Source organism: Pomacea canaliculata, linkage group LG5, assembly GCF_003073045.1.
Source record: "Pomacea canaliculata isolate SZHN2017 linkage group LG5, ASM307304v1, whole genome shotgun sequence".
Lineage (NCBI taxonomy): Eukaryota > Metazoa > Mollusca > Gastropoda > Architaenioglossa > Ampullariidae > Pomacea > Pomacea canaliculata.
This window is the reverse complement of record NC_037594.1, coordinates 23,974,350-24,001,256: the sequence shown is the minus strand read 5'-3', so window position 1 is coordinate 24,001,256 and position 26,907 is coordinate 23,974,350. Positions and strand designations below refer to the sequence as shown.

Sequence of the window (26,907 nt, the reverse complement as noted above, 5' to 3'; positions counted from 1 at the left end):
CATGCACAAATCGCATACATGCACAAATCGTATACATTATATACACGAATACATCCATACCATCATACATATTGCCAAGTGAGGTCCTGATGTCCAGTTTGATGTACTTGTGGGGCCACAAGGCTGACAGGTGTGTACATGGAAGGTTTGTCCACGAGAGACTATTGTGAGCTCCGGGCGTCTATAGTTTCCTGCATACCACGAGGATGGCAAAAACGTTTTGAAGCATACTTCTGCAGAAAGCTATGGAACTATTGATTGAATTCTCAGAGGAACTAATTATATACAAAGAAAAGCAATATGCGTGGCACAGAATGGTCTGGCCGTGCTCATAAAGAGCCACACGTCAATGTCTCCTATCATTGAGAGATGCTTTCTTCTCGGTCACAAGCGTGTGAATAATCTCTTTCTTTCTTCTTTCTTTCTTTCTTTCTTTCTTTCTTTCTTTCTTTCTTTCTTTTCTTTCTTTCTTTCTTGCTTTCTTTCTTTCTTATGGATTCAAAACTCATATGTCCAGAAAATTAAGGCACACACCCACAAACTCACCACACGTACCACCTGCATATCCCACCCTTATGATCCTTTATGTGTTTGATATTTGTGGAGAAATTCCGAGATTACGAGCAAGGAACTCCGTGAACTACTATTACTGCCTTGTATCTCATGATCTTCTCCTAATGGATGCAAATACAAGGTAACATCATGTGTGAGTGAGAGAGGTTACATTTAAAGATGGATAGGTATGTGTGTATACTTATATAAATATTCTCTGTTATAGAGAGAAGGTTGCTATATAGGCTTTACGCGGAAGACTAAATGTTGAATGTCTCAAAGAGAAGGAAACAATAAAGAATCTTGACTGTTGAATGTCGAGCATCACTACTCAGCATCGTGTCTTTGGATGTCAGGTCTGTGATCTGCTTGACTACCTCGTCTGTGTCGTTGTGGCCCCAAGCCCTCGACACAGGCTCCACCGCTGCCCACTGTTCTCCACGTTGCCTGGAGACTGGCAGGAAAGTTGGAAATAAAACGTTGGTGTTGTCTGCGCCATTCAATACTTCTGAACAACACGGCCAATCGATTCCCGTCTTTGCTCCACGGGTGGAACGGCAGAAATGAGACTGCAATGAAAGGATTTGTCGACAGGCCGACTCCCCCCTACCTACCCAGGCCCCCCCTACCCTAAACCCAGTGGAAATCGCTTGCGAAGCTTGTAAACAGAAAAATCTTTGGACGCCAACAGTCAATGTCATGATAATGGACAAAGACATAAAGATCCAAATTAAACGAAAACAGATAGAACGGCGAAATAAAGACATCGAGAATTGTTTGGATTCTTTCTCCTCGCTAATAATTTACAGGAAATTATTTCTCCCTGCGCAGATGTGAGCCAAGGATCCACGCGGTGTGATTATTAAAAACCTTAGAGTTCACGCACAAAGGTAAATAACAGTAAAGGTCCATATATAAGTTCATATGAGGGCATTCATTACATTGCAGGTCAAGTCAAAATCTACACCAGAAAGTCAACAGCTTCAAGTACTTGGGAGCCACACTATTCAAAAAAAGGACAAATTCTCATCGACAGCAGACTAACAGGGAGGCAAATATACACGATTAGATTGTCTCCCAAGTACCGACTGGACAAGTCCTACACGGTTCTCATTCTGGTCTCGTGTGGACTCTTGGTGCCTAAAAAGGAATCAGCCATTCGAGAACAAGTGCCTGAGGAAACATGTCTGTATGTCCTACCTGGAACCCGAAACTAAAGAAAATGTACAGAGCAGGATCCACTCCCTTGTGAGATCCTGGGAGCTCCTCTTGGAAAAGGACTTCGTGTGACCTGCACAATACTGTCCATGGCTGTCCTTTAGGGCGCCTAGGTGGAAGGAAGAATTCTCTTTAACCTTTGACCCTCGTCATCCAAACAGCGAACCCTCCTTTTCCTCCTCCCGCCTCTCCAACATATATCTGCTACCACAGTTTAAGAAAAGACAAGAATGAATGAATGAAATAATGGTGGGTGTGTATCTTGGTAATGCATGCAAGACAAAACTAGAGCCGATAGGATCGAAGACAGCAGCGCTTGAAAACAAATCATTTCATTTTATTCCCACGCAGTTTATTTTTGTGTCTCCTCGTAACTGGTTTAGAGAATCTCATATTTCACCGCGGCTAATTACCCACTGAACATGATGTGAGAGAATATATTGATTTGGAGAGAGCTGGCCTTGTGAAGGTAAAAGGTTTGACGAGTAGGGTAGGCAAAGCTTGTTCTTTTTCAGTTCATCTCTCTCTCTTCCCCTCTCTCTCTGTGAATGTGAGAGAGAGAGAGGGGGGTATAAAAATACCTTATGTGATGTGTTGGACAAAATAACAGCTACCACAACTACAACAAATATGCGTATAGTTTCAGTGTTCTTCCCGTCACCTCCCCCTGACCCTCCAGGCTGAGGTCACCTCACCCTCCCCTAGGCCCCCTAGGCTGTAGTCATGCGAGGGGAACTGTTCTGTGTGCGAGATTCGATCATGGGGGTAGCCTGGTTAATGGATGGAGCTCAACTACAACTCTGTAAATGAAGGTTGTTTGTGAAGTGTCGCCATCTCGGCTTATCTCGCCCTCGCCATATGAATCCAGGCTCAGCTTCCTACTAGTCTAGCTCTTCGTCACACAGTCTCCACCCTCCAGCCCGGTTACCTTCCATCTTCCATAAATAATCAAAAGCTTGAGAATATACATAAAATAAAGGACCCTCCCTCCTTCTCCTTGGCAAAGAAAAGACAAATCCTTTGTACGGTGTAGAAGTCACAAGAAATGTTTCTGTGAAACTCTGGAACTGTACTGTGGTTTGTTTTCTGTCAGCAGCTATCAAGGATGGGGATCGCATCCCACTGATCAATCGCCAACCTCGGCAACAGCAGCCGTCTTGTAACACTAACGAGCAGGCCAGGTGTCTCTAATAAAATAATTAAATTTGATCAAAGAATTTCTGCGGTGTTTTCCTGTCAGCCTGATGCGCTTGCAAAACCACACCCCGGGTATCAATCACATCCTATGAAGCTAATAATTTCAGATAGCATTTTTTTAATTGATTCTCTATTACTAAGGATTTTGTCTGTTTTATATAAAGCAGTATAACAATATATGGTAACTATTTACACCATTCCTTGAAGATAAAAATTTCTTCTGGTGTTGGGGTTCTCGAAAGTTTGATTAATATTAACACACTTAACAAGAATTCTTATAAAAGCTATTGGTAAAAAAAAGTACTTTATTTTTTTTCTTCTTAAAGATGGTATTAACCAAACCCTGTAGAGGATGATGTCACACGTACCCGTACCTGTACCTGCAAGTCCGGGGGTGTGAACTCTCTAAAGTCCATAAACAACTGTGTTCCTATCAATATTGTCTCACCTTACCATGTCATGCCAAGTGACAATGGCTGAAATGGCCTTCAGTCAATAAAATGCTTGAGTTCGAGTCTCGCCTGCTGCACACTTTCAACACTCCATCGCTTCTTTTAAATAATTTTAACTGTGAAGCATTCTCGAATGAAAGCAATACTCTCCACTTTACCACAGCAGCAGCTGGCGGCACACATAGACCCACAAATATACAAGAGTATGAATTTGCAGCACTTAATGCCAGTCTGGTGGCCATGGTTTCCACAGACCAAGTTCGATTTTACTAACATCATTGGCAGACCGTGTTGCAAACAAATACAATCTAATAAACAAACAGCGATAACCGTAACATCCTCGTGATGACACCCTCTGTGGGACAGACACTCACAACCTTATTAATGCACCGGCGTGTAGGGTGGGTGTGATTTTCTGCGAGCTGAGATTTTACCTTTGTTTTTTTTTTTTAAATACAGACAAAATGGCTACGGTATACACTAGTAAGAAAATTAACTTTAGGCGCTTATTTGCTCAATTACTTATTTACAAAAACCTATTTCATAGATGCCAGACTATGTACCTATTGACTATATCGAATTATTTGTTTGCTTAATTTATTTCCTAAACTTATTTATTTTGCTAAGCTGTTGGAACACTTGAGTTTGCACAAGTTCGGTTTGGTTTTATCTCGGGTAGAAGCGGAAACTTTACAGGACAGTAAAGTAAAGGGTGGATTTTGTGATGTGTATTCCATCGTTGTTGAGAGTGAAGGTCTCTATGTGTGATGGTGACTCACAGTCTGGCCAGGGGCAGGCCCCTTGCAATCGTTCTCGTGAGCGGCGACCGAGGATGATCGTGCCAGTCTAGGTCAGTCTCCCGCGGTCAGCAGCCTGGATGTCTCCGTGGATGGCCTACTTCTTCCTGTCACCCTACATTTCCCACCCCTTTCCTCCCCGGACTTCTCGCCATCTCGAGGACGTTTGACAATCGATAGTCGTGCCTGTGTGGAATTGTGGGAATGCACGGTCGTCTGACGTTTTTGTGTGTCTGTGTGTGTGTCTGTGTGTTCAGTGCACTAACGGCTTTTCACATGCACGCGCATACAATGTCCTCGCACGTGTCTGATGCTCGTGACGTCGCGCTTCAGTGGGCGATCAATCACGTGCCTTGACACTCTTATCTGCCCTTTGTGAAGCAGAGAATGCGAGTCATCCAGTCGAGAAATATTTTAAGGATGATGAAGCTTATAGCATTCAGTATTATTATCTACTCGTTAGATGGAAGCTTATCCGGACAAATGTCACAAACAGTCAGACATATGCGAGAAAAATAAACAGCTAAACAAACGCATTAGCATTAAGACACACAAACAGGTAAACAAATACACAAACATACTTCAATCTACTCATACATACATAACACACATATACAATTCTACACACATACTGACAAAATACCAATGAGTGGCGCAGGACAAAACATGTTTGCAGGTTGTCCTTGTGGCAATGATCAGATGCCTCACAAACCTGTTAGACACCCGTGTAGTCTGTCGGCTAAGCACTAATGCTGTCTGTGCACAGCTCTCGTAAAGTTTGGCAAAACTTACTTCACAGAGCTCAGGAGGTAAGGTCTGCAATGACAATGGCTGAGAGGTCTTACTGCTGGTCACGTGTCCCACACCTTCTGTATCCGGTTTCTCAGGCGCTGGGGACTTCATGGCTGACGCCAGGGAATGTTTACTGCGGAAGCGCGAGCTTTTTTAGCCGGGCTCGCAGATGTTGGTAATCTTCCCTGCTTCCAGTTTTCTTTTTTTTCTGATGGATAAAAATGAGAATATCCTCGTCACTTCATCATACTAGGTGGCAACTTGAGTCTTATGGAAGTTCTACACTCTAGCCATTCATCTGCACACATTTTTCTATCTTTGTTGACAGCAGATTACAGCCAATCGTCTGTAAGCAGTATAGCGCATACCCTGTGCACCTTTTCACAATAAACATCTTTCTATCCATCTTGTCGGCAGAGTTAGCCTATCACTTCTTTCTCAGCAGCATAACACTTATCCCTTGGCGCAAAAAAAAAAAATCTATCAATCTTTTGGAGGCAGTAGAGCGCAGACATTTATCTACCATTCCAGCAGATTCTCCTATCGTCTCCAGATGGTTATTACCTCAAGCTCGGGTTCTTGAACATTTTTGAACGGATATATTGCGCAACCGAAAAAGATTTGGAAGTTTGTTAGTTCAGATTTTGGGGAATGGCATCTTTTACAGACCTTCACCTTTCATTTAAAACTACAGGTTCTCTCAGGTGGATCCATAAATCTCTTCTCGGAGATCTCAGACAGTTCAATGGGGCATCAGTGTCAGTCCGTCAAGAATGATTTCGCCATTTGTGTCAGTTGCTGGAGTCGATGGGTCACGTGAGTGGCGTCTCCTCTCTATCCTTTACCCTCCCGACGTCTGCATCGTTACCAGCAGCAATGCAGCTGCAAATCGACCTTTGGTGCTGGCAGAAGTTATGGTTTTGATAGCTAGATTAGAACTTGTTTGCCGTTTTCGTTGATGGCTAATGCTCTCTTTATTGCCCATTACTTCGTTGTTTACTTCTTCTGGGGCTTTGATGTCCTTAAAACGTCTGCAGGGTGGATGGTGCGTTTTCGTCATCATGGAATGGTCACATCTTTGTTTATGGTTTTCTTTCCTTGTCACAATCTGACATTAAGTAAGAAATTGTCATTGTATTCTTGGTGGTCTTCAAAAATACTTACACATAACAAATTTTAAAGTAATACATTCTCAATAATAGTAATAATAGTAACACACCAACAGCCACAAAAGAAAAACATATCGATGTACAAGTATTCAGACAGACTGACCAAATAACGAAGAATCTGACAGGAGGCTAGCGAGTGAACTGTCGGATGACTAGATATTAAACAGAACACAGGATGCGAGTGAAGGATCGGGCTGTTTGCTGTCCTATCGCCGGCTCATCGGCGGCGTTCACTTCCAACAAATCCAATTTGATGCCACGCTTACACGCGCCATTTCCTCGCGGGACCACGAGCTGTGCGAGCGTCAGACCAAACTTATCTTTTGTAGATGAAACCTGATGAACGGGTGCGCGGCACACACGAAACAGAGCGCGCGCTCTCGTCGAATCGATTGCATAAATATTACCTGATGGCAGACGAAGCGCGCGCACAAGACTCGCATCAGGGTGGCTTCGTTAAAGTGGCATTGTTGTGTGAAACCGCAGTCTGAGGATCATGTGCTGAATGTTGTTGTGTTCTGGAAGTTGGGGTAGAGTTATGTGTGGTGTAAATAAGAAGATAATTGTGGATAACACGGCGGGCCATCGACTGCAGTGCGCAGAAATATGGCATTATAACGGAAAAAAAACACCAAAACACTCATTTAAGAATGACATTTTTTACCAAAGACTTAAGATTTAAACATTTTTAAAGATTTCGCAAGATATTGAACAAAGTTTATTATAAAACATAGGAGTAATTTCCAATAGAAAAAATGCGAAAACGAACAAGAATGTTGTTTTTTTTTAAATGCAGAAAAAATGCAGAAATAGCGACCAGCAACATTTTGGCACCAGAGCTGTTGAATAATTAAATTTTGCCTTTCTGGAAAACATCAAGTGTATGACATGAAGAACAAAGAGAAAGCAGATTTAACAGGCTTAGCTCCATCTGGTCTAAGTTTAGTTGTGTGACTGCACAAACACTTCCCTCTCTTCGCAAAAGGGATCATCATCAATAAATTGCTATTTCACAGCTATCGCCGGTGAAATATAGATAGCAGGTTGAGTGCATTACGAGTGCAGAAAGTTCAACTACAATGACCATAGCATTGCTCTATCTACAACGCAGAAACAACGGCAAAAAACCTTCGAAAATCAGGCTACACATCACTCAATATAACAGGTAAAGGTACATAACTCTGCTCAAGAGGAAGTTTGAGGCTAAATTCCTTCCCCTTGTACCATCCCCTCGAGTTAGGGTTAGAGAGCATGGGGATCTTTATCAAAAGTTGCGACTATATTTATCCCAGATGGCAATTAGTATGTGTTGTAAAAGGAAGCAGGTGTAAGAACACAACAACAATCTACAATACTATAGCACGGTAATATCTGCCACACCCTCGTACAATCATGATTTAAACTCGCAGTATCTACATTCATACACACAGTGGCGTTCAATTCTCGCCTAGCCGGAATAACCAATTTGTTGGTTCTGCATAAGGGTACATAATCATCAGCCGGATGGAAGCTGGGGGAATTTGGATAATAAGAGAAGCGGGTGTAGATACCTGTCGGACCTTTCAGTTGTTGTTGCTTTTGTTGTTGGTTTTATTTCCCTGCATTAGCGCTCATCAACGTAACAGATGTTCGAAAGACTACACAGGCCACAGGCTATAACGAAGCAGACTTAATTTTTTTTTTTTTTGGGGGGGTGGGGGAACAGCTCTCCCCCAACATCCCCTCTCTCTCTCTCTCGCATGCATACACACTCGCGCTCAGAGAGAGAGAGAACGGAGAAAACAGGGTGTGATCATAGAGGAGACATCTCGGCGACATACGGATTCATTATTATTTTGCCTGTTTGTTAGTGTATTTACCATAAGCTAGTGCTCCATCAGGGACGGCCTTAGGCATGTGCAAACTGTGCACCAGCAAATCACAGGGGCCGCCACGCCAATCTATATTGAATATAAAACAGAAAAAAAAAACCAACGGCACGTCTGATGACAAATGTGATCAAAAAACTTCCTGTTTCTTGTTATTTAGTCCGCTGTATTTATTGATGTTGTTAGAATCGAAGCAGTAACCTATATGTTGTATTATAATGTTCTGCAGTAATGAAACATCATGGGCCGCCACTTGGTTTTATTGACTTTGGCGGGTGAATGGGCCACCGATTCTTTTTCTACCACGACGAACCTAGAGCAGCCCCAACCTTCTTCCTTTGTTACTACCGGCTGCTTGTATTCTTAAACATTCATGTTGCTTCCTTCTAATTCTCTTGAGTCATTTTGTATCTGTCGTAAACGGCTCACACACACAGGCGTCTTGCAGCCATCGTCCGTTTCCAGGGCTTACACTGGGAAATGTAGGTCCATGGTTCTTGTCTTTCACGTTCTTTTTTTAACTGTGTAGTCATTGTCTGACTGTCCAACTCGTGTACATATGATCATGTGCTGCTATGGGGAGCAAAGGGCGTGAGTGGGTATGTAAATGTGTGCATACTAAGTTTGTGTTACATGGCAGTACTTGAAAAAATATTATATCTCTGCCGTCGAAATGGTTCATAACGTCTATTCTGCACTTTGAGTAGGCAACAAATCATTTTATTACAAAGCTACTGCTGGATTTTTTTTATATTTTCGAAATACTTTGTTTCAGCGAGTGGGTTTTTTTTTTTTTTTAAAATCTAGCCTACCATTTGTGCTGTAGTTCAGGCTTATAAATGCTGCTGACCTACTTTATGACCAAAAAATATGTCAGAAAACTTCTTCGTGACACTGTACTCTTCTGTGCGTGGTGTCGTTGTGACACAGAAGCGTGCTGGTGACAGTCTCAATGAATCAGCGGAGTAGCAGACGACGTTTTGATAACCGGATGTGACCTTGCTGCGGAGCTCAAGGCCAGCCACAGCGCCCGCCTGTGGTCGCACGTTCCGAGGACACAGACACGACACTAGGCAACTCCTGTCACACATTGTTGTCAGCTGTGCTGTACGGCAGCTAGAGATGTCTGCCACGAGTAAAACACCAGTTAGTGCAGAAAATGCATATCCGCCTTTTCAACTCGGCAAACCTCGCTTCGATCAGGTGAGCCAACCTGACAAACCCACTTTATATTTGTTGGTCTCGTGATCGCGTTGTGTCCAGGTTGAATGCAGTCTGACAAAGCATTTTCATTTCTTTTGCTGTCATATAGATTATAGTCGTGTGACTGATTTTTGAAGACACTGTCTTCACGATCCTACATCCAAGGGACTTAAATCATATCTTAATAATGCTTATCGCTTAGCTCCCTTTGGAGTTTACCCCCGTTTGCCTGCGTGCGTTTCTACATGGATATTAGTTCGTGGTTTCTAGCATTCTGAACGATGTTTTCTGTACAACTTTCCTTAAACTAATAGATTTATTCCCTAATCTTTTTTTCTTAAAAATTCAATTGAGTATAATTTGTAAACTTCCGAAAAAGTGTTCGCTTTCATCCAGTTTCACCAAACTAAAATGATTTGTTATCACTTACATGAACATGTAGTTTATGGTCAACCACTTCAAATGATCTTTACTAGATAAAAATTGGTATTAGTTCTCGTCTCTCAGTCTAGTGAATTGTACAGAGCATGCAATGAAAATGATGAAGATATAGAGGATTAATCTGTAAATAGTAGAGAAAGTTAACATGAGAATGGTGCAGGTAAAGTGAGTTGTGAGTGTTACAAAGTCTTGGCTACATGTGTCAGTGGTTGCCATTTAATTACATTTTGCATACCATTAAGTAACAGCATCAACTAGTGGATGTTAAGAGATAATTTTACTCATATTTTCATTTACTTGATTTTTAAAAATCTGTTTCATATGTTAACTTCTTGTGTACATCCTTGTAAAAGTAAAAATAATTATCAAGTGATATATATTTTGTCATATGTAAATCAACTTATTAAACCTTGTTTTAAACTTTTGTGCACAGGGAACTTTCAAAGGGCGACTGAAGGCACTTTTTAGATGTGATTGACCCCAGAACTTTGTTTACATCAAAGGTATCTGAAAACATTTTTGCATGCATGTATGAATATGCACATGCTAATGCATACACACACATTCACGTGTGTGCACACACAGACAAACCTCTCTGATATATATATGACAAATATATCTATAATAATTTTAACACACCAGCTTAGAGAGGATGGTCATTGTGGTCACAGATAAGGGAATATGCAGTATGTTTATGCACTTCTTGATCTTTATAGACCATCTCTAAATTTAACTAAGGTTTTTAAAATGCTTGAAGTATACATGTTCACTTGAAAAAAAATGATACATTGAAAGATGTGTATAGTTTGATCAGTGATTGTAGGTATTTGTGTTTGAGAGGAACTGTGCTATTTATTTTTATGTCTATCAGGCACAGTTAGAGTATAGCATAAAGTTGCTAGAAGATTATAAAAATGGAACTCTTCCACCTGGCATCACTGACAAGGAATTATGGGAAGCACAGAAGATAAAACAGGTTTGATGTCCTATTAAGGAACAATGTTTTTCTAAGCTGGCATTGATAGAATCTATCTTTGTGAAGTTACAGGGGAAAATATATTACCCATGATAATCTATTAACTTCCTAGTCGGTAGAATTACAGAATTGATAAATAGAGTCTATACAACCGACAATCTTCCTTTTATATACAAGTTAAATGATAAAGTTTTCTTGATAAAAATCTATCCATTCATGTGTTAGAAAAGAAAGGCTTATGAAACATTTGTCTAGCAATCTATTCAATAAATTCAATACTGTTATCTGGACAATAGAGCTCTTATCCTGTTTCTCTAATACTTCTATTTTTGCAGGCTATTATCCATCCAGATACAGGAGAGAAAATATTCATGCCCTTCAGAATGTCAGGTATTTTTTTCTTCTGGTTATAATTTTGCTATGCATTTATCATTTGTTGATTAAAAAAAAATAGACTTTTTAACTTTGTAGATTTTTCTTATTAAAAAGTTATTTAAATTGTATACACTTCTGTGTGTAGCAAACTATTTTAAACTACCTTTCACTACCTTCTTTTCCTTTTTACAGATTGTGTGTGCATGTATAAATAGTGTATATATTGCATCAGATTGTATATATTACTAATATTTATGTTCATCCCTTTTTGAAAGGAAAAACCTGGCTACGGCCCTTTTCCCCAACTTCTTTCCCCTTTCCTTATCATCGTATAGCCTCCCTTTGCTTTCTTTCTCCATTTGCAACATCTGGGATTTATTTTAAGACTGTCTCATGGATGTCATGCATATCTAATGCACCATTATCTTGCCTGTAGAGGCAAAGATATAGTTTTTGTTATTATTAACTTGAGTCAGTTTTATTGGATCATCTTTCTCCAAATCAACGCATCTGAGTGCAGTTTAAAGTCTTTTTTAACGTAATAATTATACCTTGCTGTACCTACTTCTTATCTTGCCCCTGTTATAGACATTATTACTATAGACCATATTTTACATTCATTTCAATCAGTTTTATGAATAACGTTTGCTTTAACCTTCATTATTTCTTTAATGTTACTTGCTTCCAGTGTGCTTTCAGTTTCATCTGTCTGCTAGCGATGGTAATCCTGTAGAGTTATAATGAGTGTTTGAGTAAGCCCTCTTAAAATTATAAGATTTATACATGAAAGTTGCATGTGCAGATGACTGCAGCTATTGAAAAACTTATCACAGTTACTTCTTTCTTTTGGCATTTAGGCTATTACTTTGTTTTGCAGGATTTGTCCCTTTTGGAACCCCCATGGTATGTCCCATTTGCTTCTTAAAAATATTTCATAATGTAAGAGAAAGCAAGCAGCAAGAAAGTGCTAACCTATGTTTTCATTTATAAGATGTATGTGTTATGTTGCTGTCTACATTATAAAATCATTAGTTGATATAAATATTTTGGGGTTCTTTTGATAATTTTTTAATTTCATTTCTAATTTAATTTTTTAATGATCAAAATTAATAGCTTTTAGGATCATTCTGTTAATGGGAAATAGTTTCATAGTATTGTGTTCAGTGTGCTCAAAATAAGAGAAGATAGTTTCAGAGGTCGGTGACCAGAAAACTCTCTGATAGGAAGGGTAAAGGGACCAAGAAAAAGCTGAGCTACAATTGCCATTTCAGACACAGTGTACCTTTATAGCCTGATATGTGATTAATCTTTGTTTCATTAGTTTATTTTATTAGCCTTAATTTATAAATAAATTACTAATCAATTTTAATAGTTTTGGTAGTGGAATTTGGATTTACGAATTATAAAAAATAGACTCAATGTCTTTATGAGTTAGCTACAAAAGCTTAAGTCAGGTGAATGTGAATTGCATCTGACAGGTGGTTGGTATGCTGCTTCCAAACCCAACTATGAGACAGATAATAATATGGCAATGGCTGAACCAGTCTCACAATGCTTGTGTTAACTATGCAAACAGAAATGCCTCCAAGGTAAGTTGTAGTCCCATATTCATTCTGTTAGTACCAGAATTTCATAATTAGCAAAATTGTCTTCTGTTAGAGATATGGGTAGTGCTCTCTCATGTCACTGTACAGGTGTTATAACATTCTACACAATACTTTGAACATATCACATCCCAAGTACTTCTTTATTTTTCAATCCGAACATGCACTTGATTTCTTCTGTCCATCATTTAAAGAGCAGGAAGCTTCTTTCTGTTTCATTGTTTATTGCAGTACATATTATTTTCATGAACTGACAGTAATCTTTACATACTGTTGTTTTAGCCCACACCAACTAAAGCGGTTTGTCATGGGTTATGTTGGTGCTGTCACCAGTGCAGTATCCATAGCAGTAAGTACCCTTTAAAAAATGAAGATTGATTTCATTGATGATATTTTCTCGTTGCTGCTCCTGGTAATTTATAATTGATCATTTAGCACCAAATGAAAGAAAAGAGACATGTGGAATCATAAAATAAACAAGTGTGAGTTGTAGAAATACTTAATGATTTTTGTAAAAACAATTGTTTACTAAAATATGAAGTTGCTACAGATGAATTTAGTGGTCATGCTCCTTATGTCGTCATCCATAACCCACCTCCCATCTTTGTGTGTGTAAGCTTTCCTAGTTAGATGCATAAATACCTTTACTGCACCAGTTAAATTGTATCCAACCTTATTTTGTTCACTTAATTAAATCACACTTATAAACATATTTCTGAATGATTAATTTATTTCAGGCGGGTCTTAGTCTTCTTATACGACGTGCAAGTGCCTTCAGTCACACTACAAAAATGCTGATTCAGCGATTCGTGCCTTTTCCTGCTGTAGGTAAGTCATGCACAGAAAGAAGACCTGTACAAGTGGCGCGAGAGACATAGAGAGAGAGAGCTGTATGATGTGTGTACTGAACGGGAGGATCAAGCTTTGTGAGGAGGTGTGTGAGCCCTCCCATCTATGTCGTGAACGACGATCACTAGTCCCACTACAGCTTGATTGTCAGTCAAACTTAACAGTAGTGGCAGACATTATTTGTCAGGTATCACAACTCAAACTCTCTGTCATACATCGCACCTTCTCAAATTTAACATGACAAACACACTTTGACACACAATGAACACATCCACAATACTTAGCCATGCAGCAGAAAAGTTTGAGACGAAGTGTGACAGAGTCCATTATACTGTCCATTATACTGTCACCATTTGAGAATATGTTTTACAAAGGGTGTCTCCATATTGTCACATTTGAGATGTCTGAGTGCTTTTCAGCTACGGCCAGCACGTGCAACGTGGTGCTCATGCGCAACAGCGAACTTGTCGAAGGCATCGAAGTGTTCGACCGCAATGGACGGGTCATAGGCACATCAAAGGCCGCCGCCAAGAAGGTAAGTATTTACATCTGACTATGTCACCCAATGCCTGTTGTCTTATCTAACAGCATAGCTGTGTCATCGCTAACACCATGTCATGTCATGTCTGGCAAGAGTCCTGAAAGTGCGATGCTCAGAGAGGTGTGAAGGTCTGTGGGGTCAGAGTGTGCAGACAGTAAAAGCCTCGCTCTGTTTTCCAGGCTCTTCGGTGAGACAGCCCTGACTAGAATGTTCCTGCCAGCACCAATCCTTATCATTCCTCCTGTCGTCATGAGCTTTCTCGAGAAGTAAGCTCACTGTCACGAGTGAACGAGGGTTGAGCGAGCATATGGGCGGGTGGATGTGTGTGTGAGCGGGTGGATGTGTGTGTGAGAGCTGGTGGATGTGTGTGTGTGGACGGGTGGATGTGTGTCGGTGAGTGGAAATGGGAGTGTGTGGGCGAGCACAGAATTGTTTCTGATTTCTCGCCAATTTTCTATGTGACATTGCAGGACAAAGTTTCTGAAGACATACCCGCGCATGCACCTGCCCATCAACTCCGTGGTGTGCACGTTGGCCTTCGGCTTTGCACTTCCGGTAGCCATCGCCCTCTTCCCGCAGGTGTCTCATGTGAGTGTACCTCATGGTCTGTTCTTGCGATGCTCGCGCTTTCCCACTGCCCACAGTCAGATACCACTTCAGACACCTCATGGTGAATAAATAAACACAACTGTTATTAATAATTATTTAAACTTTGCAACAAAGAACAAAGTGTTTTCTACAGTATCTAGCTCCTCTCCTTTTTGACTCTTCCTCCCTCTTCCCGACACTTATCCACATGCACGCACGCCAGTCGCACACACAAACCTCACGCTGACATACATGCACGCTGTGACAGGCAGCACTCTATCGTTGCCGTCGCATTGAAAGGCATTTGCCAAGCGTCGTATTGTTGTTTCTAGTCCTGCTGTACATGTGTGGCAGAGCGCGGACCGTGGAAGGAATCCGCGGACTCATTTCTTTTGGTCGCGTAGCGCGGTCCTCGCGCCTGGCGAGATAGGGGAGAGAACGTTTGGGTGCTTGCTGGTGTGTGGCCCGCCCGCCACGCTTGTCTTCCCTTGTGAGGCATTTACGGAGACAAATTGTCATTGAAAGAAAACAACTTGGTTGTTTATGTTCATCCTTGTTTTATTACCCTGCGTCCCGTGCGCACTGTTCCCGCTGTGTCTTTAAGGTCCCTTCACATCTGTGGACATCTAGCAGCAGAGCCTCTCCTTCGTGTTACTGATGTTTACCACAAACACAGCTTTGTCTTACACTGTCTTACAGGGTTAATGAGGGCTATCACCAATATTGTGAGGGCTGGCTGTCCTGGGTTCAGCTCTCGTCTCAGGCACGCTGTTATTTTTTCTGGTTCGGCGTAAAACACTAGTCCCACCCTACCCCTTACACAGTCAATCAGCATTTGGTGTATTAAGAAAGAGAGAATTGAATATTTTATTGATTAGACCATCGGCCTCTAACCGAAGGGTGACAGCACAATGGCTATATACAATTCTAATTCATTACATAAAGATAGAGGGGGACAGCATCCTTTCGTCATTCAATCAATAAATATTTTAATTACTGCGAAGACACTTCCTCATATAAAGATGATTATTCGAACATTCATAAATATGAATGTGAAGATGAAAATGCCGGAATTGGGGAGTGGGGGTTGACAGTTGGGGAAAGCGAATTGAGTTATGCCAAAAAAAGTTGGGAGGAGGTCGGGGAGGGCAAGAGATGGACAGGTAAAGCTATAATCCTCGCGACATTTTTCAGCAATAAAGAGAAAGGGACAAAATATCATGGGAACCATTAACTACTAAATATTTATTGTCTTTTTTTAAGCCGAGAAGAGGGTCGTTTTTATCATGTTTTATTCGTGTTAATCCTACTTGTGTGCAAGTATTTGCGTTAAAACCTGTGAACGAGTTGAGAAAGGTTGGTGTGTGACGAAGACCTGAGCAAGTATCTCCAGCTGTCATTGGATTCTTTTTACACCTCCTCTCACACTCTTTTCTCTGTCCGTCTGTCTGTTTTAAAGAACTTTGAGAACTTTTTAAAGAACTATGCCTAGCATCTCTATAACAGGAGACTTTTTCCTGCTTTCTACATCTTTTTCTTCAAAGTCTATCGAGTTTACATCAGGACTCGTACATTCAGGTGGAACTCTCTTCTCCGCTCTCACCTTTTGTTTAGCCAGATACCACTCTTCAGGTTGTTGCTGCCTAGGTTACTATGGGCCAAAAACTATCCTCCTCTCTCTCTCTGCCCACAGGACCTTGAGGGTCTCATGACCCAACTTCCGCTTCCCGTCCTTCTTTTGGAGGACTTCAACGGCCACCACTCAAATAACTATAAATCTCATCGTGTGGACGAGGCCTAATGTCTGGTGGTTAGAGCATCTCTTACCTCCAGCACGTGCGTTGCTCGAGCGATTGCCTGAGAGTGGCGAGAAGACTCGCATACCTGGCAACGCGTCTCGCAGACTTGTGCATGGTGCCACAGCCTGGTGACAAGTGTTGGTGGCCATGTGTGGTATCTGATGCTATGTAAATGACTCCATTTCCTGGGGAACTGCTAGTTATTTATACGATTTGACTCTGCTCGTTAAGAAGGCGATATGCACTGACTTCATCGTCAACATTACTTCTGTCTTTCTTTCTTCTGGTTCATCTCCTTCTCTGATCTTTGTTAACCTTCCTCTCTTTTATTCTTACCAATATCTGTCGCTTATAATTTGCTTGCACTCAGTCCCACTGCATGCAATTAATATGTATATATGTATGTGGAAGGCGAGTAAACGCATGTGTGCGAGTGTTGTGCACGTGCATACCGTGTAAAGAAGTCTTAAATGAAAGTATTTAGTCTTGATAATAAAAATGGATTCACCGAGTCATGCACATCCCGCTTAACTTCTCTTTATTGAGTTAAACTAGTTTTTTTAAATGTGTATTGGCGGTTCTGGATCTCTTTACTTATCAGCACAGATTTATTTGAATATTGGAAAATCATATGATTGTTTTGTTCGGGGTGTAGGGTTGTAGATTGCCTAGTTCAGGTATAAGTGACCACAGGTTGATCAGACGTGCCACGTCGTCAGCGGAAGCAAGTGTGAAATATGCATTTTTTTTTAATTTGAAGGTCAACGGGAGGGTCACAGGCTGCGTGACTGTTGGAGCCAGCGATGCATGTCGTTTCGTCAAGCTTAGAGTGTGGCCCTCAGAGTGGAAACACGTGAGGAGTCCGGGAGGTTAAACGCGATGTGGTTCACTGGAACTAGAGCCAGCCAACTTTCAGCTGTGATGTCTAGTGACCTCACGTGGCCACCCGACTGGTATTCTTTTACCAGAAGTGAACCAGATACATGTACATAGTACAGTACAGGGACCGAGACATGTCGAGGGGACAGGATACGGAGGTAGATTGCCGAGAAACGTCCATTACGGAATATAGACAAGACACATACGAGTTCTGTACGTTGTACTGTAACTGATGGCAGTAACGTCCGAATTCATGGCGACTCATTTGTTGTCATGGCATTCTCCAGAGAGTGGGTGAGCAAACATAATGATGAGCACTTGAGAGAAACTGCGAGATTCGAACTCTCGACACAGTCCCTGCTGTCTTCATTGGTGACAAGCCGGCCCCTCAACATGACTCCTGTCGTCTTCATTGGTGAACAGTTTATTTACTACATCGCAGCCCTACCGCCTTTCCTTCGTTTTATTCGTTCTGACGCTCGCTCTTTCCTTCATGCTCAAATTCGCATGATTACCCTATTATCTTCCTCTCTTTATTACCAATACTTATATCTTCGTTTCCTCATTTATTTTACGCGGGAAAGACCCAGACTGACCTTCTTGCATAATAGGTCCTTTATTACCCTTCTGCTATGAAGCACAAATGTTAGTCTATATTGAAACAGTAACTTACTGAGATGGATACAACCAACCAGAGAAAATGGAAGAAGCTGTAAACAAGCAACGCTGACCTTTGCCCTTTGGCACGTCATAGTACGAAAAATTTCCATTTATTCTGTTTGATGTAGACTCGAGCTTTTAAATATAAGGATCACATGGCCTTAAAAGCTGACAATCATGAAGTTGCTTTCAAAGAGAACGATATACGGCCACTCCAGTAAAAACCATGATTCACCAGGTCTGGCGATGTTTGAGACGAGCGATGATGGTGAGGGGAGTGGGTGGGATAGGTAAATGTTTGCGAGCTAACCCACATTCTTCCTTTATTAAAGACATACCCGGGGACCATGTTTGTTAAATGTAAGAGTTTTGATAAGTTAATAGCAAATAATTCTAAAATTCTGTAGAATTTATTTCCTCTTTCATTTTCTTATGTCGTTTGTGTTTTGTACTGTTTATTGTGGTAGTAGTGTGATTGCTTGTATGTCACGTGCTTTGTGCTTGACTTTGTGTTTTATTCATCAATGGATGTTCTTACTCTTGCTTCATGACTACGGGCCGTGATAGACAAGTTGCCTACAGCCAGGCCCGTTACTTACCCTCCCTCTCTTCGCTTTGTCACTCGCTTGTCGTATCATCACCATCGGGGCACGGCTACTCTTCACCTTGCGCAGGAAACCGAAATAAAGTGTATTTTTCCCCCTCCTTGACGGATTGGGAGGGGGTGTGGGCTTGTTGCAGGAGGAACGAAGACTGATTTCGTCTGTTATGTTTCGGAACATGAAAATGTCCGAGTCAATACCATCGTAACGCGCGAACGCATTTTTGGCAACGTGGTGTGTAGGGCAAAGTGGGGCTGCGAGTGGGTGCATGGAGCGGGAGGACCGTCTGCTCGTGCCGAGACCGACTCACGTCCCTCACGTGACACAGCTCCCACGTGACACGTTTGTTGCGGCACTGACTGCCCCCGCCTTCGCCTTTCACAAAAGAAGAAGATAACTCTAATAAAGACAAGCTGCAGAGGACGATGCCATCGCGATGCCGGCGTCTGCAACGGCGCTGCTGAAACCGGGGCTGACAGCTGACAGAAGGGCGGAATGCTGGGCACATTAAAGGCGCGCCTGCCTTCAAATTTGACACATTTGTTTTGCACTATCGCCCCTGGCGGCCGCGCTGTTTGGCGGGATTCTCATAGTTTCCTTCCGCCCAAGCGAGCAGAAACATCGGTGCATCAGTAGTTTCAGCTCTCAGCCCCTCTTGCCCTCCGACTCCATCCCCTTCACTGATTCGCAATCCTGGTGTGACGCAGTCAGGGCGGCTCACCCGTTTTATGACCGCAGATTCGCAAGGGTGTCGCTTCTGGAACTTTTTTTTATTTTTTGCGATTTAAGACAGAGGCCAGACTGGTCCGTGTTTCTTTGGTAAAGATTACGAGTGCTGGCTCCTTAATATCTGTGCAAACTTAAAGGGATTCTAAAAGCAAAATAAAACTGCTTAGAATCGCGTTAAGAGTAGGATAAATGTGAATCTCGTCTATTTACATGTGTGTTCATGTGGAAAACGTTGAAGGTTTTTAGTAGAATGTTGTGTTTAGTAAGAGAAATTACACGGGACTCTTTTTTTGCTTCCACGAAGTCTCGTTCTCCGTCACGTGACCCTATGACGTGTGGTTTCCATAGTGACAACCATGCCTGGAGAATGTGCTGCACCCGATTGCCACGAAAAGATGGAAAAGATTCAAAATTGTCTTTTCATCAGTTTCCGACAGACAGAGCCTTACAAGCCTTACACACAGAGTGCGTCATAGAGTAAAATGACGTCAAATCTTCGCAATGACCTCAGACACTTCCTGTCAGAGACTGTCGTCACAAGAAGACTGACGTCACAAGAAGACTCTGACATCACAATAAGACTCGTCTGCTTTATCATCTCAGGAAGCTATCGTGGTTACTCGGCGGAAGGACACAATGGTCTATGTCACTGGATTTTTTCAAGTTTTATAAACATCGGCAACCGAAATAGTGCTAATAAGTGGTAATTAAGTGAGAAACGAATCCTTTATTACTCCTGTGTTCGCTCTCGTGCTCTGTAATTGTAACTAAATATATTTTTGAAACGTTTGACCGTCGCCAGAGCCTTATCACAAACTTTTACAATCCCTTTAAAAAGTCGATCTTCATTATAGTTTTGTTATCGTGTAGCTACAGAACTCCCTTCACATCTATGTTGTTGCCGTGTGTATAGGGATCACCCATCAAAGCTATCATATTTACATTGACAGGGAGTTCGTTTCCTATCCTAAAAGATCAAATATGTTTACGGCAGTCGTGTGCTTTTACTTTATAATTGACCTTCATCTTCGTAATAAATCTGCCGTCGTCAAAACTGTAATGATAGGCACAAGAACGAGGCCGCCTATGTCTGTCTGTCTGGTCGACTGGACCAGTGTATCATTAAAGTTATCAATTACTCGTCAACATTGGCCTTCATCGTCATGACAATGCACATTTACGCGGGACGATTGCCACCACTGCAGCTCGCCATTTACACAAAATTATAGAATGCCTTGCTTCACGAATACTGCTTCCCAACATTTATTTTCATCTCCCCGTGTTATCTGGCATCAGACCTGCACACAAAATAGTGCAATTGAAGCGACTGATAATTATTTAAACTGGGATGCTCGACCATTTTTCAGATCAAGAGACAATCGTTGGAGCCCGAGGTGCAGGAGCTGACCTCAGATGAAGAAGTGTATTACAACAAGGGTCTGTGAGACGGCGCCTGCTGACGTGGCAGGAAGTGGATGCGAGGTCACGTGACGTGGTGCGCATGACTCGACCAGTTACAAATACGATAAATAATTTTGTTGTGGTGGTGGTGGTTTAACAGCAAAAATTCAGCACAAAAATATGATCTTCAGAGGTGGTCCCAGTCACTGCGAGGACTCCCACACTTCGTCATCGTCGTTGCTTTTGTCTTCGCCATCTGTCATCATCGTTATTATCGTTTTCATCATCGTTATTATCACTATCACCACAGTTTCGAAAATTGTTTATCAGCATTTTTAATAAAGATTAAATTTTTTAGTCTATAAAATATACTTTTTGTAATTGGTCTTTTATTTGTCATTGTTTGGAAGCACTAAACTGCTTCCTTTTCGAAAGCGTTTTTGCTGAAATGCAGAAAATGCAGTGTGCCTTTTTAACTGCAGTCACAAAACAGAAATCATACACATGGACCTCACTCAGGTAGTGTGACTGGCACAAGCAGTGTCTCATTATCTTTTTGCTATCCCCTCCTCCTTTTTCGGAGACCTACAAAGTCTGATGTTGCGGTGATGTGCTAGTGACCATTGGTTTGGCTTGGGTCTCTTCGCGAGTTCCTCGGGATCTCCCCAAATCATCCTTTATTTTCTGTAATGAATAAACAGGTGTGATAATTAGTTTATAAAAGAGGTTAAGTTTATTTTTGTATACGTTAGAACACAGTTTTGACATTCCGAGTAGATGGCGCACGATTTTTCGATCACTTGACATCTCCTTTCTGTCTCTGTAACAAACAGAGATTGTAAACTGCTGTGTTATATGTAACTGAGATAATTTACCGTATGTTAGCAGTAACAAACAGACTTTACTATTTATTATATGTTATCTTTAGCAAGCAGAGATATTACACTGTTGAAAGTATGTTTTCTGCAGCAAGCAGAGGAGTCCCACTGTTTACAGTATGTTATCTGTTTCTTTATTAACTTCAGTCCGTGTTTTCATACAGTTGTTGTCTCAGAATGTAACTTTGTTGGATTTTTTTTTTTTTTTTTTGACTCCTCTTACAGTCCGTTTTCTGAGGCTGGTCACGCTGTGAAGTCGTGGAGACGTTTCTCTGTTCGACTCGTAATCACGTGGTTCGTTTTTTTCAATCCTGTTACGTCCTGGGGTCAAGAGGTCGTTTCTAGTTTTTGACTCTTAACAAAAGGCAAGCTTTTTCAACCTGCTGGCTAAACATCCCTTAAAGGCAACATTTTTTTCACAAGCATAACAATGACCTTTATGGAACGAAGTTCACAATTTTGGTTTTAAGGTTTCATTAAAAGCTAATCGCGGGTTTAAACAAATTAAAAATTTGTTTTTGGTGAACGTGGCCTTGTCTCTGGCGACATCACGTAATCACGTAATCGACATTGACCTTTACAGTAGAATCCCAGAGACATAAGTACTGAGTGACCCCATCCGTTGGAAAAGATTGCCGTAAGTGAGATTTACCCACGTGATATATTCTTGTAGTGTTCCTTGGTATGCCAAGTACAAGAATACAGCACAAGCGACCCACTGCAGAGAGATGAAAACACTTAGTATATTTTTATAATCTGTCTGTTTGCAGTTTACTGACGAAAAGTAGTGAAAGGCTTTGTTTTGTTTTAATAAAAGTCCTCTTTAAAAATCGTTTGACTAGGCTATTACCCCGTTTTGTCTCTTTAATCAGGGTTAGCCTGTTGGCGGTTTTCTAACGCTCCTGGTGGGCAAACAACAATTTTTAAGTAGACGAGCAACAGGGTTCCAAATTTTCTTGCCTTTTTTATTTTGATGTTTTTGCATGTTTGGGGTTTGTTTTGTCGCTTATAACGAGAGTTGCACAATCTTACTACAGCTTGCTTTCTTGCATTAAAGTTTTTTTCTTTCTCTTTTTTAGTTTTTTCCCCTACTCCCTATTTTCCCGCAAGCTGTAAGTTCATTATCTCTACAAAATACGGTATTACTGTTCATGTTTAACATTTAAATACAGATAAGAAAAATAAACTTATTTTACACAGTAATTGATTTATTGTTTTTCAGTGCATCCATACTGTGTATTATGATGTGAATGTACTGACAGGGGATGACTGAAAGTGAACACAGAGACACACAAAACAATAATTGATGTTGTGTACAATATAAAACTCAATATTAGTGTAGGGTGTAGGACAGAGAAGTTGTGGGAGGTGCACAGGAAGTTTATAAAACTTTGGCAGTGAAAACATTTTCAAAACTATATTTGCACACACCTTTACCTGTAGTGATAATAAATTAAAAATACTACCCTTGTAAAATGCATTAAAACTTTGCAGTTAACTTTAAAACATTGTCTAAACTGTTATAAATAGACTGTGATAGACGAGGGGATAGATGCTCGTGTTCATCTGATCACTGCCGTGCTTCAGCATCACACTAGAGGTCACAGGGTGCGCACACGTTGCCGGGAGCTCCGGCGCCATTTTCTATTATTGTACACCTCCCCCTCCCTCCTAGCATCCCTCGTTCTTTTTCCGCATCGACAACAATGTTCTCTTCTTACAAATGACTGTGTTTTCCGATGCAAGTGATAGCGAAGTCCCGTTAACAGCTGGTTTTTCTAGAGGCTCTCGGGTGACTGAGCGGTTTATGTGGGGTGTCAGTGCCGTCAGCAGCCCCGCGCGCGCCCCACAATGCCTTGCCTCGCGCGCAATCAGCCAATCAGCATACCGGAGCTGCAGCGCCAGCGCTGACGGTTCCACGAAGTAGACGTGATGGATTCTGGCTGCGACCCGAGCTATACCTCCATCTACCCTCCCTCCCACCACCCTGTATCCCCCAGTCTTCCTCACTCTAGTTACCTGTCGTGGCATACAATAAGTTCTCGTCTCTGTCTTCTCTCCATCTTCCGTGTTCCAGGACGCAGCCTCGGTTCCTTAGGGGCTTTTTTCCAAGACTTTTCTCAAGAAGCTAAAAATAACAAACATTCTACAATAAAGCATTGTCTCCCCTTCAATTCTTTTTTTTCTTTTGCTCTCTGTCCAGTTTCTTGCATGTTGGAGTGTTTCGTCGCTAAACGGAATATTGTGGATGTAACTCCTGACGATGCAGTCGTAGGTCGGAAGACTTGTGGTTGATGAGGAGTCAGGGGCAGATAACGTCAAACAGTCGAGACGCAAACACGCGTAGCACAATAGTTGCCTCGCGAAAACCCTGACATAGGCGGCGCTAGCAGCAGCTGCAGCAACTATGCGCTCCGTGATTCTCCGTTGCCGTCCCGTGTTACCCAGTACGTTCTTTACGACAGGGACATGCTTTCCTGGCCACTTGCGGCATTGCAATACGTGATGGTCTGGATTCTTGTACGTCCCTCATATCTGTTTCCTCCTCCTCTCCTCCTCCTTCCCGCCTTTCATTCTTCCTTCTGCTGCTTATCTCTTCGTGGCGTTTCATTTTCAGGCTGAAGACGTGGACAACTCTAAAGATGGTGAGAATCGTAGAGGAAACGGAACACCTACAGGTCAAAATGTGGACCTTGCTTCTTCTAGCAATACACAAACCACATTGACCACCATGGCTGTTAGCCAGATGTCTGTACGACATTCTGATCGCACCGCATTGCATCAGTCGACAAAGAATAGGTTAATGATTTAGTCCTTGTTTGTTCGCCTACTTTCTTCTTTAATAATGTGCATTGAACTTCGTGCCCTGCTGCGAAACATGAACTGACTCACACTTTGCACACTGACAATTGCCCTTCCCGCCTGATGTTGTGAACCTGCGACTATAAACATTTATTTTCATTGTTTCACGAATGATCCTGCAGCATTAATGACTGAATTCTCCGTCACGCCTACCACTTGGAAGCGGCCGTTAAACTGTATGTAACCCAAACTGTGGATGTCCGCAGATGTAAATGGAACGTTGTGACACTTTTATGCGCGCGGCCAGCGCTCGACACGAGGAAGACAAGTACCAAACACAACTTTGTTCATGTTGTAAGCGCATACATGCACGTAGACCCACGTTTACGAATGCACATTTACTGAGGTACACGTGTGCATGTATCCCACACCTTTCTCCCATCTTCCTCCCACAAAGACAGGCGCGCACGTGCACACACACACACACACACGGAAGCATAGAGAGAAGTGAGTAGGAAGGACGAGATCGAAGTGGACTGGGTTAAGAAAGTAGGATAAACTCTTTTTTCTGGCAGTTACTGACTCTGACTATCTGCTTCCATTTTAAATAAGAAATGTTATAATTAATATATACATCAGTACGAACATTTACATTGCAGTATAAAGCAGAAAGTACATAATTACAGTATAGAGCAAAACGGCACACAATTATCAATCAACTTGGTTCGAATAAATTTATTTAAAAAAGGTTAGTCAGTATTTGTATCTAAACTGCAAGTTGCAGATAGGGCATAGGCATTGTTTTACAATTATATTTTCTTTCATTCCCACGCGTGCACTAAAATTTCCAAGTTTGTATCTGTGCTGCAATATTCGAACGAATGATTAACTAGGGATGGGGGAAGGATTTACTATCTTCATGAATAAATGTATGCTTTTACAAAGCAGTAAAATGAAACCCAGTACTTCTTAAAATTGTCACAGCAGCAGCATTAAATTCTGTATGAATTGTCTTATAAGAGAGAGATATATTTTCCACTCTTACAGTCAAGTGAATTTGCGTAGAAATCCTAACTGCCATTTTAGCGGTCCAAAGATGCCATCTGAAAAACAAGGATGGAAGGCATGAAAATGTGAACAAATCAAGCTCCTCCCAGTACGACTACGTCCAAGTCACGTTTGATCGCAGGTCAACCACGGTTGAGGGACTGGTGTGTACTGATGATCAAATTCGAGACAATTCATCGACAATGCCTAACTCATCAAGGGCGGTCTCTTTCGAGGCTTCATGAAGGCGCTTGGGGAGTTGCTTAGTAATTAATATTGTTTTATAGAGTAATTTTGACATGGCAAGGCTTCTGGAACTACAGGCAGTGTTACCGAGGGTAGACTTGCCAAAGCCTGCTTCCAGACAGAAGCACGTAGACAAAACTGTCGTCGTGTCGGCTTTTGCGGCAAAGAACAGACACGCAGGCATCGCATACGAGCAGACAAGTAATGCAACATCACTGACCGGATGAGAGAAGCGATCCTCCGACCTATTGTCAGACCATCACTTAATTCTTTACAACAGTATATGATATACATATGCATCATATTCACAATACACACATAAAACATTGCTGACATTAGTTCAAGTACTACAGCATTAACTATTATCGAAATAATACATATTATGAAAACTTAATCAACGCTCTTTAACATTATTGAATGCTATGGCATTTTAATACTTGTTTCATAACAACCTCGATCTCCTTCTCTCTCCTCCTCTCTCTCTTGACAATAGAGTAGCAGAAAAAGATGGACTTGTTTCGTGAAGCTGATTGTTTTACCTCAGTGTAAAGGCCAGTTCTCTGGACCAGTATCTTTACGTCATCGCCGTGACCTTTTGAAGCGCGAGCGGGGTCATGACTGGTTGTACACAGACGTCGGCGTTCTTTGGCAAAGTTTCAGCGGCGGCGCCTGCTGTGATATTGACATCTTTACTAACTAAGCATCAATAAAACACAAGACGCCGGGCCTTCCCCAACTACTTAACCTCCACCTCACGCCAGGCTCCATGTGCGACAAGGTTTTACGACATGCCCCACCACGACTGCACTTGACGGCATCTGAGGTCACTAAGTGGTGGATGTTGTGGTTGTGGGTTTTTTTTTTTTCTTTTTTGTTTTAACGGCGTCTGCCCAGTTATCGTTCTGTTCAAATGACTCCGATGGAATTGAATAAAGAGATGAGGGATGAGAGGGGGATGAGGATGCAAAGCTGAGACCTAGGAGTCTGTTATCAATTTAGTCTGGACATGGTGCCGAGGGCATAAGCCAGGCCCGCCGAGGGTTGACACACCGACCCCTACGTGCAAGCCAGGGTAGACGACGTCATCGATACCGAGGTCAGACGTTTGAACGGGTGGTAGACGCGGCACAACTGCCCGTTATTTAGGGTCCATTTCCTCCGCGTTCTTCCCTTTTAGGTCACGGAGGACTCGGGGTCACCCGTGCGTGTTCTCGAGACAGGGAAAGCACGCGCTGAAAACGC

General features: G+C 41.8%; 1 protein-coding gene across 1 annotated transcript; it reads left to right on the top strand.

Annotated features, from left to right (window-relative positions):
- Positions 1–8,654: 8,654 nt before the first annotated feature.
- LOC112564868 (sideroflexin-5-like) lies at positions 8,655–22,773 on the top strand. The gene is given in 14 exon segments (XM_025239953.1): positions 8,655–9,248; positions 10,123–10,143; positions 10,145–10,192; positions 10,561–10,665; positions 11,001–11,055; positions 11,918–11,943; positions 12,519–12,625; positions 12,924–12,993; positions 13,382–13,472; positions 13,913–14,032; positions 14,130–14,137; positions 14,227–14,300; positions 14,505–14,622; positions 20,659–22,773. Coding segments are annotated over 14 exon segments (1,002 nt in total). The 5' UTR covers positions 8,655–9,167; the 3' UTR covers positions 20,737–22,773.
- The last annotated feature ends 4,134 nt before the right edge of the window (positions 22,774–26,907 follow it).